General features: G+C 40.8%; 1 protein-coding gene across 4 annotated transcripts in view; it reads left to right on the top strand.

Annotated features, from left to right (window-relative positions):
* The window catches only part of GRM3 (glutamate metabotropic receptor 3), a 103,326-nt gene that overhangs the window by 84,732 nt on the left and 3,093 nt on the right, over nt 1-15,501 (top strand). For all 4 annotated transcript variants that reach the window (XM_021531030.3, XM_021531034.3, XM_031506931.2 and 1 more), the window contains 2 exons: nt 7,343-8,409; nt 11,891-12,065. In XM_021531030.3, coding sequence (XP_021386705.1) covers nt 7,343-8,409; nt 11,891-12,065 — 1,242 coding nt within the window. The remainder of the gene's footprint in view (nt 1-7,342; nt 8,410-11,890; nt 12,066-15,501) is intronic.

Genomic DNA, 15,501 nt, shown 5'->3' on the forward strand with positions numbered 1-15,501 from the left:
AATTAAATCTATGTCAGTCCACCTGATTTGGGAGTGTCTTCATATCAAGTCAATTAGGAAATAACAGCCAGAGGGTCTATTTCATGGTTCATTTGCTGCTGATCTCTAAGGGCAAACTATCTAACTAAATTATTCAGAGCTGTGTCTGGAAACATGTCTCTAATCCTTAAGTCCCCACAGAGGAGAGAATGTTTTAACCAACTTCCTTTAATATCTTAATAACTAAATCTATTCATATTTCCTTCAGGCTGACAAAGAAGGGCAAAAATATTATGAGGTATTTAACACTTCCTTAGACTGCTACATATGCAGTCTGGGGGTGGAATTAGCACAGCATGGAACAGTGCCTCCAAAAAGAGAAAGATTCGTGCCCCTGTGATATAACCATGTCCCAGATTTAGTCCAAAAGTAAATTTTATCAAAATTAAAACACAGCTTCAATCTCTTCCAGCTGCACCTTGGATGTACTGGGAAAAGAGGGGTAAAAGGTATGGCACCAGTTCCCAGTTCTGAGGTTACATGGGAATGTCACTCACCCCGATGCTCAAGTTGGACACAGGGCACCCAGAACCCCTGAACTGGCAGAAAGTCACAATCAAAAAATTAATCACGTTCTTTGAGAGCAACATTATTGTTCAGCAACTCTCAGAGAACTCACCAGCCAACTCAAATTTTCTCTGGATCAAAACCTTTCAGAAGCTACCAGAGGCCAGCCCAGAAGTCACAGTTCCAGCTCCTGATCTGATGTGCTGTCACCCTAAACAGTGGCCATAATTCTTCATAATGGGGGTGGGTTCCCCTTGCTTCTCTGTACAAAACAGGGAGTTGGCCTGAGGGGGGAGTTAGGCAGTTTGAAGTCATGGTTTAATTTCCTTGTAATTGCAAGTTGATTGCTGGTTTCAATTACATTGCATTCATTTTGCCTCTTGTGACAACCATTTCTTTAACTGGATAAACTTAAATTAAAAGAATGGTATCAACTGAAATTAATTATCAACTAAACAGACATTAAAAAAAAATAACACCTTGGATAATTTTCCATATATGTTTGTTTTATTTTAAAGTTAAACTAATACAACCTTTACCAAAAAACTGCAAGACATATTCTTAATTTCAGGTGGGATTATTTGGATTTTTGTGGACAAATACAATAAGTGCAGAATTTTGACATGTTTTTACCTTCCATGTCTCAAAATCAAAATGCTTTAAGAAAGAAGAAATTATTTTTTAATTCCTTACATTTATTTAAAAAGGATGAGGGCAATTTCACAGTTTCCTTGATGAAGGTTTGTAATTTAGCATACATTTCATTCTCCCCACATCCTAAAGACCACACCTATGCCCAAGAGCTGCACAAGCAAGAGGACAGCACATGCCTGGAAATGTAAAACATTGAGCTTGAGGCAAGCAATTCACAGGAAAGGGAGCCTGGGAGTTTTGTGCTCAGCCAGGCTGAGGATAATGAGGGTAATGATGAGCTGAAGGAATGCTCGTTTTTCAGACCCTTCTTAAGTTATTTTGTAAATGTTCCCAAACCATTCTCTCTGGTAGCCCCACAGCAGCCTGTGCAGGCAGCCCGGGAGGGACCTGCTCTCAGGTACACTGCAGTGAGCTTGGACATGCTGCAGCCACCTGGTGCTCCAGCTCTGAGCCTTTCTGTCCCAGACATTGGAGCTGCTCATCTCACTTGACTTCAGATACGTAAATAGCGAATGTATTTCAGATAGTCACACTCATGGTGGTTCAACAGGAAAAGAACAGTTTGGCTGGGCTGTTCTAGATACCACTTTAAAGTGAACCTTAGAAATAGCCAGTACTCATTCTCTTTTGTAGGACACAAGTTTGGGGTAATTTACTCATCCACATATATCCCTTGATAGATCTTTGCAGCAAGGCCTGAGGAAAACATTTCTGTCTCTGACCAGTGCAAATGTTGTGGGGTCTATGAGTTTTAAAACTCCCTACAGCAAATGTCCAGCATAAGAGAAACCTTAGACCTGAATGGAAAATCTGTAGACATAGACAGGAAAATGACATTTTTCGGGGACTAATCTATCTTATTTGTCTCATTCATTTCTTAAATGAGAAGAAGCAATCCTGCCTATGACCCAAACACATCCAGAGACAGTGGTGCAGAGGTTAAAAGTGACTGCTGGTCTCTAGTGGAAACTAGTATTTTGTTAATTGTGGAGAGGTACAATCTAGTGACACTTTGCTCTGATCTTTCCCATACTAACTTTTAAATTGCCAAATTTCAATGTCCTTTCTGTCAATCACATATGAAACCAGCTGTGCTGTGCATCAGGTCTCTGTTGCTTGGTCTAAGTGTTCAGCCAAGCAGAAATAAGTCACTTTGACCTCAACAAACCACATTGAGCTAAAAATAAAAGAGAATTAAAAGAAATGTGCATTCTCAGGGTCTTTTCTGATATTTTTCAAGATAAGGCATCATATACACAGATGAGCCTGTTGGACAAACATAACATATCCTGTTATATTATTATTGAGGCTCTCCATTCAAGTGTTTTAAAAAGGCATTGCCCTGGATATGTAACAGGAAGAGTAGAGGGGAATCAAAAAATAACTATATTTTTCTGTTACATAAAAATTTTCTCATTTTTCAGTCTTAAATCTGGAGTTTGGAGTTTTTGCAGCACCATCTAGTGAGACTAAGGAGGTTTTACTCAACTTTTCAGAAACTCCAGCCTGTTCCCTCTTTACTTTTCCATTTCTGTTTAATCATGATCTCCTCATAGTCTTTGGGGCCAACAAGCTGTGGAAGAAGATACCTTCAGTGCACCCCATAGTCCTTGTTACATTTCTTTCCAAACCACATGAAATGTCCCAACTACCAAGCTGAAAAACTGCAGGGCTTTCATCAAGCCTTGCTATTAATGAATTGCCTCCTAGCTAGTGAGCTGTGCCTTGTTTAGAAAGAATAGACTCTGCAAACAAAGAACAGAGGCATGTTTTAGAGGACACGAAAAATGTTCTTAGATTTAGGGATATCTGTCATCATTCCTACCAGGAACTGTTAGTGAGGGTGTTTTCTATAGGACAACATCTACACACTCAAATCTGTGCCAGACACATGAGAGACTCTGCAAAATATCCTTCCTGGCCCAAAGATGTTGCTGACAAACAAAACCCAGTCTGATTCCAAGCCAGTTTAGATGACGCATATATTTCCCTAGGCTGCTCATCCTCTTAAAAGATTTCCAGTGCCTAATTAGGATGAAAACTTATTTGTTTTCCTCATCTATTCATTCCTTGTTAAAAAATCTGGAGTGTTTTTCACTCAACCAAGGCATTGTGCAGAATTAGAAATATTTAAATCTATTTCTCATACTGCCTCTTCAAATAAAGGTTTTGCCCAAAGACAGAATAAATCTCCCCTTCAGAACTTTGTTTCTGAAATTTTTCATGTCATCAAGACCTGTACATTACTGAGACCAAAAATATTATAAGATATCCAAATAAAAGCAACTCATCTGCTTCCAACAGCAGATAAGCACATTTTTGCAAGTTATGTTGAAGACTGTTGGAAAAATTGCTTCCCCTTAGGAAGATGGAAACAAATGACATAATTCACTACATAAAAGCTATGATGTTATTTTATGTTCTTATCTGTACCTGCTACTAAAACAGTCATAAATCTGCAGTTATTCCTCTCTTATCTGAAGCAGAAGGAGTTTGTCCTCCACTTGCACAATAGAATCCTCTCCTCCAGTAGGATTTGTCCAGGGAGCTGACAGAGTTGAACTGCCTGCACTGGGCTTCCAAAGATTTCTGCCTTCTGCCCTCCTTCTCTTATAAATGTCACTGCTACTGCATCTTCATTGCTGAAATGCTGCAAGCTGGAACACAAAGCATCACTGCTTTAGGTCTTTTTAAATTATCCTTTATTTTCCTTGATAGCTTCTTTTACAAAATTCCTATTGTATAACCGCTTTACACAGGACTAATCCATTTCATGAAGTACAAGGGAAGGAGAATATTCAAAGGCTCAAAGGAGGCAAAGTTCATATTGTCACTCAGCCTCTTAGCTAACAGCTGATGAGATCCAGAGGCTCCTGTCTGTCCTCTCTCCAAGGGATGAATGTAAAAGAGCTGAGCTACAACTCTGAAATAGACTTGCCAAAAATACCTGCTTTAAGGGTTGTAGGTTTCCTCTGAAAACTGAGATATATAAAAGAATTTGCAGAGTGACTTATGACAGCCTGACATCATCTCTGGGAAAACCAATTTGCAAAAAACAGGTATTTTTACTCTAAAACATAAGATCCTGCCTTCTTGTGATAAGCATCTTTCTTGCCTATAAGCATCTTACTATTATGATTATTATTACATCATATTTTGTGAAAACATTACTTTTTGGAAGTGCTCCTACAGCATCTAGAACATGTTGATAAATGATACATTAAAATGCCTTAGTGAGTTTATACGTAATCAGTGGGTATATTAATTGCTGCCACCCAGTGGGCTCATTTGTAGGCTTTGGCTCACCATACTATAATTTAATACATCATTGTTTGGTTAAATGATTTCATCCTTTCCATCTCAAAGATGGTGATTTATTTTCCTCTATCAGCAGCCACTAAAAATGAATGTTTCAAGCTGCAAGCTTTGGTTAACTTAGAACATGTTGTCCTACAAAAATCTTTTATTTCTTGTAGCGTGGGAACAGCTGTATGGAAGGCAATTATACTTGAGCTTCAAGTTAACTCTGTGTGAGATTACCTGCTTTGCCTTCTGAACCTAACTGCAAAATCTAAGGAAAATATTTTTCTCCATTTAAATGACAAATATTCTATCAGAACTCCTATAAAGTTGTTAAACATGTTATACAGAGGGAATACTTTCTTGAGAAGTGATGATTTTTCAGACCCTCACTTGCACTAGGGTTCTTGTGGCCTTCAAGTTATGCACTTGACAGATGTCAAACAAGAGTTTGCAGTTTGTCCTCCTGACCTGCAGCTCCACTGGTGCCAGCAGCAGTCACAGGCTCTCAGCCACCTCAGGGCTGGCCTGGATAACTCTGAAGTGAATAAACTGGCTCTTAAAGCTGGGCTGCTGTGTTAACAGCTTCTACAATCTATATAAGTCTTATGAATAATGAAATAAGACACTGGCAATGACAGCACATTATTGAGGAGCTGTTAAGTGCTGCATTATGATTTCGTTTTAATGCTGCTCCTGGATGAGGGAGCTTGTGTGCCTGTGCATGAGGAGGAGGAGGGAGAGGAGGAAAGCTGCTTCATATTCTTCTTGTTGACCTATATTTGTAATTTATCTACTTGTTTAATTTAGAGCATGTCACTTCCAGCAGGACTAACCATTTGGGGGAGGATTATGCTGCTCTTAATTTTTATGGTCTCAGAGGTCTCGTTGGACTAGTGTTACAACTAGATGCCAACAGTGACAAAAAAAAAAGATAAAATAAACTTCTTACAAATTTCTGGGCTACCCAGTCCTAATTTGTACAGTACAAGAAAGACATGGAACTCCTGGGGCAACTCCAGCAGAGGGGCATAAAGATGATAAGGATACTGCATCATCTGTCTCATGGGGAAAGGCTGAGGGAGTTGGGCTTGTTCAGGCTTCAAAAGACACAGCTGAGAGGGGAGTTCATGAGTGTTTGTGGGTATCTGAAGGGAGCCAGGCTCTTCTCAATGGCAATGAAACAGAGGCAAAGACGGGAGCTGCAACACGTGAACATGAGAAGGAACTTCTTTTATGTGCAGTGACCCAGCACTGGCACAGGTTGCCTGAGAGATGGAGCAGCCCTCACTGAAGGTATTCCAGAACTGTCTGGTTGAATCCTGTGCCATGTGCTCTGGGATGGCCCTGCTTGAGCAGGAGGGGTGGATCAGAGGGCCCTGCTGGTGGTGCCTTCCTACCTGCATTATTCTGTAATTCCATGATTCTGTAATCCTACAAACCAAGACTGACACATCTGAGGTGGGAAGGAGCAGGAGAGGGCAGGGATGAGAATAAACAGAGTCTTGACTCAGAAGAAAGTATAGGTGGCTGTAAATTAGATTCCAATTTTGCCCTACAATAAGAAGAAAGTTGGGGGGAAATGCACTCCAAGTGTAGCACCTGAGGATGTGCAGATCACAATTTCAACCCTCCAGCTCCTTTTGTGCCAAAACCCAGTGTCACTTTTACTGACCTTAGCCAGAGTACTGCAAAATAAGATAATGCTCTGCAGGAATAAAGGTGAAAGCAGTCGGCCTCAGTGTTTTAAAGAAGCTAAATAAATCTACCACAAGAAATCCAAAGTATCTGGAGATTGAAGTGGAGGAAGGTATTACACCCTTACACAATATTGCTCAAGCTCAAGCACAGTATGGGCACAGAGGCAGGGAAAGAGATTTATTCCAGCAATGACAGTGGAACCACTTCTATGGCTAAAGACACTGGGAAATAAAATCACCTTTATTGTTCATCAATGGTAAAAAAATCCTTTTGCTTCCTAGCTGTAAAGCTTTTTACCTTTGATGCTACAGCAAGTGACCAATAAATCACATGGTAAATGCAATTTCCTCCCAGATTTTTAATATTTCTTCATTCTCTGGGTAAGCCTCAGCTGGAGGAAAAACAAAACTCTGTGGAGTTTACCGGTTAGAGGTGTTACAATATTGATTTCACAGAAGGTCCCAGATCCAGCTTGTGGTTTTGTCATCTGTTCCCCAAACAAGATATAGGACCAAAGCAGCACGTGTTGGGGACCTCAGATGATACAAGAAATATCAGAAACTGATAAAACTGAAGGAAAATAGATGGAATTCAAAACTTTCTACAAGAGAGGCAGAAGAGAAAAAGACGTAGTAAGAAATTGTTGAGGATTTCACAGTTATTTCTCCATCATCCTGAAATGAATCCTCTATTCAACCGCATTCCAGACTGTCGGCATCAGAACTGTTATTTAATGACCTGACCATTAATTTTACTTGTATTATGGCAGCCAAGTTTCACCAAAAAATGCTGAGACTCAGAAACAGACCTCTTTCTTTAAAGAGAAAATGTGAGAGACAGCAGTGATGCATACTGGGAGAAATAATTAGAGAACTGATTTGTATCCAAGACAAAAAAACTAAGGACATTGGTAATCTTAGATTTATAAATGTAAAGTGAAATAGAATTCCATTATCTGAGCTCTTTTTCCAAGTTCAAAACTGAGACAGACACAAACCTCTTGACTTACCTGTTGACAACTGAATTGTATTCCATAAGCTGTCAGGTGCCTGTTCTTGCCAAAGGGATGAAAAAAATATCATATGTAGCTTTGGTAATAATATTTCTCTATTTATTTCTTTTTTTCTTTTTTTTTCCTCAGCTCCATTCAACCCTCCCAATGATGCAGACAGTATGGTCAAATTTGATGCCTATGGAGATGGGATAGGCCGATACAACGTGTTCAATTTCCAGTTCACTGGAGACAGATACTCCTATGTGAAGGTTGGTCAGTGGGCAGAAACTTTGTCACTGGAAGTGGACTCTATCCACTGGTCCAGGAGTTCTGTCCCTGTCTCCCAGTGCAGCGACCCCTGCGCTCCTAATGAGATGAAGAACATGCAACCAGGAGATGTCTGCTGTTGGATTTGTATTCCCTGTGAAACCTACGAGTACCTGGCTGATGAATTCACTTGTGCAGACTGCGGACCTGGAAAATGGCCCACAGCTGACCTGACTGGCTGCTATGACCTTCCAGAAGACTACATCAAGTGGGAAGATGCTTGGGCAATAGGTCCCGTTACCATTGCATGCCTGGGCTTTATTTGTACTTTCATGGTCATCGGAGTGTTCATCAAGCACAACAACACACCCCTGGTCAAAGCCTCTGGCCGTGAACTGTGCTACATTTTGCTCTTTGGGGTCTTCCTGTCTTACAGCATGACTTTCTTCTTCATAGCCAAGCCTTCTCCAGCCATCTGCACCCTCCGTCGCTTGGGGCTGGGAAGTTCCTTTGCTGTCTGCTACTCTGCCCTCCTGACAAAAACAAACTGCATCGCCAGAATATTTGATGGCGTAAAGAACGGTGCTCAGAGGCCCAAGTTCATCAGCCCCAGCTCTCAGGTGTTCATCTGCCTGAGTCTCATTTTGGTACAGGTGGTGGTGGTGTCCGTGTGGCTGATCCTGGAGGCGCCGGGCACCAGGCGATACACGCTTCCCGAGAAGAGAGAGACTGTCATCCTGAAATGCAATGTCAAAGATTCCAGTATGTTAATGTCCTTAACATATGATGTCATCCTCGTGGTCTTATGCACTGTTTATGCCTTCAAAACCAGGAAGTGTCCAGAGAACTTCAACGAAGCCAAGTTTATCGGTTTCACAATGTACACAACATGCATCATTTGGCTGGCCTTTCTCCCTATATTTTATGTGACATCCAGTGACTACAGAGTAAGTCTTTGGACATCTGTTTCCACAAATCATATGCAGCACTTTAAAGAACCATGTCAGCATTCACTAAAAGCTTTTTATCACTTCTTTTGTCCCCTGGGTCCCTTGCAAACAAGTTCTCTTTCAATGTTACTAGACTTTGGCTTACTTCTAGGAAAGATGGTCTCATTTCAAAAAGAGCATGTGCAGTCAGAGCTGGAAGGGATTAAAACTGTTAGTCTGATTGCAATAGAGGCATTCCATATGGATTAAGTATTCATTTGGGTTCATCACTATATGAAGTCACAGTCCCAATAGAAAAACCCAGTAATTGACCTAAAATTAGTCATAATGAGTTATTTGGCAGAAATCGAGCTTAAAATAAAATCTGCACTAACTAGTCTCCTCTGCAAAAGAATCTGCTATTAAAACATGATATTTCCTTCAAATAAAAAATATAAGGATCAAATTTCAAAATTTCCTATGAAACAGGGTTGTTTAAAAAAGTTCAACAAACATATTTAAGTACAGAACTTTTTATTCTTTCTGCACTTTATAAAACACATACCTCACTGAGCAGCAAATATTGGTCAGCCTTCACCAGCAAACTTTAGAAACATTAAACTGTTTAAATTGCCAGATAGTGTTGCAAAGCTTCAAGTCCAATAAAATTGTATTTTTGAACAGAACGAAATTGTTTCAGAAAAAAGATTTGGATCTGCTCCACTGGAAATCTCACAGTTATTATGATGTGAGAAGTGATTGTGGGAGTTGGCCCTTGCAGCAGTTTGCAGAGTAGTTCAACTTTCTGCCAAAAAGAAAGGTAGATTACCTTAGGGGGATGTTATTGCCAATAGTGTGTACATGAAACAGCATATAAGACTGTGGAGTTAATAATGTCATTTAAGATATTTTGGTGTGGGCCACCCTGGAACAATGTATTTAGTACTATTTTACTCATCTTATGAAATGTACTGAAAACCTCTAGAAAACAAAGATAAGTAACAAATGACGCAGTGAGACATGCAGAGTGACAGTAAAAGAGCTAAATATATTTAGTCTAGACAAGAGTAAATCCAGGGAGACGTGATCACAGACCATAAATAATTTCAAGGCAACAAAACGAGAGGAAGGGATTATTCAGTCTCAGGAGAAGTTAGAATAGCAAGTAATGGATTGAAGTTAATGAAGGAAAAGTTTAAGGAAGGCACTAGGGAACAGCACTGGACACACAAAGCAATCAGGAAGACAGAAACAGGAGGAGGGAAATATCAGTGCAGACAGTCACATGAGTGGGCAGTACAGACAATAATGGCCAAGAGGGGCATGACATGATTGTTCAAGCAGAATTTTACAGCCTTATCTCCTGAGTGGAGTTTTCAAAACCACTTGTAGCCATTGAATTTATATACAAAGTTCCAAATAAACCAACTCAAGTACTACAAAAAGAGCAGAAAACACTTTTAACATCTTTTTGATACTTTCTTGACAAGTCTACACTTCTGGGTTTCCTTTGAAAAGTCCATATTTAATTTCCATGCAGTGTCACGTGTTGACTCTGAATCAACTTGTGCCATCCTAACGTAGCCCTAGTCTGATAGCATAACAATAAACAGCCTTAGAAACAACCCCACTCAGCCTGGAGTTATCTGTAAATTTGCTGAGCATACACTTGATCCCTTCAGCTATGTCATTTATGATGATATTGCACAACACTGGTCCAAATATGGGCACCTGAAGGACAGCACTTGTCACTACTGCCCATCAGGGCTCCGAGCCATTGTCCTCTGGATGTGACCATTCAACCATATCTTATTCATCTAACAGCCCACCCATCAATGGTGCTGGGGGCACCTGTCAAAGGCTTTACAGAATTCCAGATCAATGACATCTGTAGCCCTTGGTGAAGCCATGCTGGCTGTCCCAAAACACCTCCTTGTTGTCTATGTGCCTTAGTATAGCACATGGTCTAGTGGGATTTCCTCCACTCTGCAGCACACCAGTCCAGTCTGTGAGGCCAGGTTACACACTGAAACTCTGGAGTGACCTGGATTAAAAGGAATCCTGTGGTATGGAGCTATTTTTAACCCAAATCATTTAATTGATTGAGTGTATAATTATGCCAGCACAGCTGAGCTGCTCCAGGCAGCACAAACCATAGCAAAAGCAGGGTGGGGGAAGAGGGCTTTCATAGTGAAAAAAAAGTAACTTGAAACTAATTAAAATAAAGGTAGCTTCATTTACTCTTGTTTTGTAAGAAAACTCCTGTGATGTCTTACCTATACAGCACCCAGTTCAATATCCACCTGACCTGACAGCATAGATCTGTGGACAAAATGCAGAGAGGTGAAGGAGAATGTGAAGCTAAGCCATTCCTTTATCATGCAGGCTCTGTTGGATCTTCCATGGTCACTCATCCTGTGAAAACTGAGCACATTCCACGGTGCTTATAACATCCACAATGTGCAAAGAACGAGTATTAAATGATCACATTCATTATCCTCATTGATGACAAAACACCAATTGTGCTAGTGCATATGTAAGCAACAATGTCCACTCCCTACTCTATTTTCCAATTTGCACCAATTATTTCTGACAAGGAGGCATGAGAAGCATTCCCATGGAAGAAGGCTAATCTCAAAGAACTGCAGGAGTATAACTAAGGAAAAATGAGCTGTAGATGTATAATCATTCAAATTAAGCAATAGAGTTTAAAGCAGTTTAATTCAACATCTTAATTAAGGAATCTGCTTGGAAGAAAAGAATATAAACTGAAAATGAGGCAGTAAACTGGCACCTAGTTATACTACTGAATAAAAAGGATAAAAGATAAACAGTGCCAGCAAAGCTATGCTAACAAATCCCCCCAATGCAAATATTCTAAAATCCTGCATCCTTACAAACAATTCATTTCTGAGCCCAAAAAGTGATCTCTCAAAATCAGGACACCTTTCAGACCCAGTCTGAAAACTGTCACCAGATATTATCTTTACTCCAAATCTCACCTTCATTTCTGCAAGGGCTTACTCAAGTTCTCTGATTAGAACTGGAGTTAGAGACTAAAGTGGTTTTCAGATACATGCTTTGCATGAGACAACTGATGTAAACCCACATAATGTACACTCTGTGTGAGCTGGTTCCCACTGCAGCCAACATTGCTCAGATATTGCATGACAAGCATTACAGAAGGTTCTGTCATCAAGTTAGAGATCAAGGGTAGGAGAGAAAGAGAGCAGATCTATCCTTTCTGTACTAAAACGAGGGAGAACACAATCAATCTCTCCCTGACATGCAGAGACCCAGGGCACCAACAGCACCAGCATCTCATTCCCATGATACTGGGATTGTGGATGATAAGGATGCAACAGAGGCTCACACCAGCCTGCACCATTGCAAACCCCCAAGACTGTGGTTCATGCTGTTATGTAGTAATGTTTCTAATATTTGGCATTTCAGAGCTTTCCATACTGAAACACAGTGCTTTGTGCCCACTCTCTCCTAGGTGCAAACCACCACCATGTGCATCTCTGTGAGTCTCAGTGGATTTGTTGTGCTGGGCTGCTTGTTTGCACCCAAAGTGCACATCATCCTTTTCCAGCCCCAGAAGAACGTGGTCACTCACAGACTCCACCTCAACAGGTTCAGCGTCAGTGGGACCGGGACCACTTACTCCCAGTGTAAGTAACAACTCTGCCACCTTTCTGTGGGGGTGTGGTGGGTTCAGGTAAAGACAAGGTGGGCTGAACTGTGTAACCCTGTGAAAGCATAATTTCCTTTGTGTTTGGAGAGGAAAACACATCCCCCTCACATGGCAGTTTGCTCAGAGCCTGCTCTGAAGCTCACTGAAGTCAGCAGAAAGTTTTTGGTGGGCACTGACTCCAGCCTGATGCACACACTGAGAAGACCCTGTGTCCCACTGTCACTCTGGCAGTGTGACAGGAACAGATTGCCTTGGAGAATTCCTGTCAGAGCAGCACACACCCAGGATCTGGGCCACAACACAGCGTGCTCTCAATGGCTCATCACCTGCATTATAAGGAAAGGCTCCAAGTCTGCAGAAAATGCATCCAAGAGATGCCATAAACTGCATCTGTATGCAGAGCATGATCAATAGCCTTTGTCAGTGCCACAGCCTGGAGAAACAATCAGTGTTCTGTTGCAAGGACAACTCATTTGCTCTGATTCCCTTCCTTCCTTCATCTTCACTCTCCTCATCACAAGCAGGTTCACAGCTGTGATTTTGTTTTGAGGCTCCTTTTCTGGGTGAGTTACTCAGACAGTTTTATGGATTACAAAGAAAAAAAAAGAAAAAGGTCACCTGTATATTTGTTTGGGATTTTTTTCTTTGTCTAGCTTAACTAACTTAACTCATCAAAGATGAGAGCACACAACATCCCATTCACAGAGCTCTCTGGACAGCACATCCACCCTGGAAATCTAATTGAAAACCACACTACAATTATAAAGAGGAAGGGAATAAGAAATAGAGGAGGGGGGGGCACAGAGCAAGATTTTTCCAGCAAGTTGACAATAGCCTAGCCTGAGGTTTTTGAGTGTCACTTAAATTTCAAAACTGTCTCAAAAGCTTTGGCACTTCAGATTTCAGACAGAGCATGGAACTATGTATCACATTAACAGAATTAGGAAGTGAAGAGATCCCAGCCATCCCTGGCTCTCCCATCCCAAAACACACTGTGCAAAAATGCCCAGGGTCCTCTAAAAAGAGATCAGCCATCTGGCTCTATAGGTCCCCAGTGTCATCAGCCAGGACTGCATCCAGTCCTGACACCAGAGAGCAAATACTCCTTGCTGTTTTGGAAAATTTAATGATCTGGCATTATGTGCCTGTAGTGCTGAAAACTCCCAAAAGAACAATCACTTCCCAAAAACTCTTACAAGTGTGGTCCCTTGGTGAAATGGTAAGTCCCATGAGATTCTTTTCATTCCTTAATGATTTTGTGTAAATGGTCTTTCCAAGTTTTTTTAACACTCTCATGCTATTGAATGAGCTTAGTCAGAAAAAAATTTGATTCATAAATACTTTCTACTGGATTCTGGACTGCACTTTGGAATTTGATATTTTTAATGGCTGAATAAAACATGTATGTGTAAGTGTGCATCCTCAGTGCACATCTTCACATTAAAACCTGCACTTTCAGGCTTGTGAACAGCTTGAGGACATTAAGAAAAGCATAAAAATCCAGATTTACAATCTCTTACAACTTCATTGTTTAGAAAGGTTGCTGCAGTTATTTACTTTTACTGCTTTCACATAATTGAATCAGGGCTGCTTACCTTGTTGGGCTTTTTAGACCATGGAAAGACATGGAAGTAGGGCTAACAGGTCCATCACATAGAAAGGAAACAGCCCTATAATTTCCATCTAGAACAATTATTTGGAAAAAATAACACTATCACAGTGACAATATTTTCAAGATGAAAAATCTTCCATTACTCCCTTCTATTAATTTAAAATTATTTAAAATTAATTTCCATTCTTTTTGTTCACTGTTTAGTCCTTTATAAAACTCCAAAATGGTTGTCATCCAAATTGGTTCTAATCTTTATCTAAAATATTCCTCTCATCACTCCTGGGGCTGTCAGCTTGTTTTTTATTTTGGTCTCGATGGCATTTTCATCATTCAGAAATTTCTTAATATCAAACTCATCACAATTAGCTCTAGGGCATTTGAAAAGCCAGCTCCTAAATATTATCAGAGCTCTAGAGGTCAGTGCTTTTCCTATCTCCACAGATTCCCATCTCCATTGCATCTCAGGGCTGCCACCACCTCTTCAGTCCGTTGATCATGAATGCCATGAACACAGTGTCTCTTGATCTGCAAGTGACACACAGAGTTTTTAACACAGCTTCCTGAACCATGAAAACTGGTCACTCTGAGAAAAGGTGACACTCATGATGCTTTTGGGTAGTCTAAGTGTTAGTGTCGAGCTTTGATCATTTTGACAGCTGAAGTCTGGACTAAAAATATACTATAGATTTAAGCCAAATAGAGGCAGACTAAGAGTGTGCTTGGGTATATGACATGTTTTGAAATGTATATATTTGTACATATTTTGTTGGTCCTAAAAATTCCCATTTGGCAGCGTGCTGCCTGAGTTCTGCTGCCCTAGTAGTGTCTCCACATTGGAATGTTTCCCCATTTTCCTCTTTTATGGGCTTCAGACTCATGAAACTTCATGGAGAGCTCACCTTCCTGAATTCATAAGCACCCTCATGATTCAGACTAAGCTTTTACACACAGATGTCACTCATCCAAGCTGGGTCCACATGGAGAGCTGCCCACGGAGCTGAGCTCCTCCAGGTGGCCTGCACAGGGGTCACAAGGCTATAAACGATATAAACTTACTGTTTATAGCCAGAGTGGCAGGTTTTTCCCTCCAAATTTATTTTCCTAGGCCTGGCTCCAAACTGACGGAGCCAAGGCCTGGTTCAGGGGCTCCATGTGGTGGAAAAATCTCTCCTCCAACCCGAGCTTCCAAAGAAAGGCTCAGCAGCCTCTTGTTGTTCAATCTCAAGGCAGTTTATTGAGAATTATCTAAAAGATTTTCTTCTGGGGCTGCTGTGGTTTGCTCACAGCTCAGGCAGAGGCACACACACACCCTGACATCCTCTCTGACTCTGACTGCTTCTTCTCTCCCACCCAGGGCTGCTGCTCTCTTTTATATGGTACATTACGTGTTACATGGTTACAGTTTTTCCCAATGCCTATTACCTATATTAAATGGTGATTTTCTATCTTTTATATGGTACAGTATGCGTTAATTGTTTATAGTTTTCCCCCAATGCCTATTACCTATATGAAATGGTGCTTTCCTACTCTAAACCAATCTGTGAGTGCCAACATCACCAAGAACATGGAGGTAAGGAAGAAGAAAGAGGGAGGACAGGGCAGGCCCAAGTCCCTCCACCTTAAAACCTCTGACCCCCATGTGCAAAACAGAAACCCCCCTGTACAAGCATTAAAAAATTCTTCCCTCTATTTTGTAACTACTTCTACTATAATATCTAAACTTTTTTGACTTCTTGTTCTTCCTGCAAGGTCGGTAACTCATTCCATGGTTCAAACCCAAAATCACAGCTCCTTCCAGCTG

Source organism: Lonchura striata, chromosome 5, assembly GCF_046129695.1.
Source record: "Lonchura striata isolate bLonStr1 chromosome 5, bLonStr1.mat, whole genome shotgun sequence".
Lineage (NCBI taxonomy): Eukaryota > Metazoa > Chordata > Aves > Passeriformes > Estrildidae > Lonchura > Lonchura striata.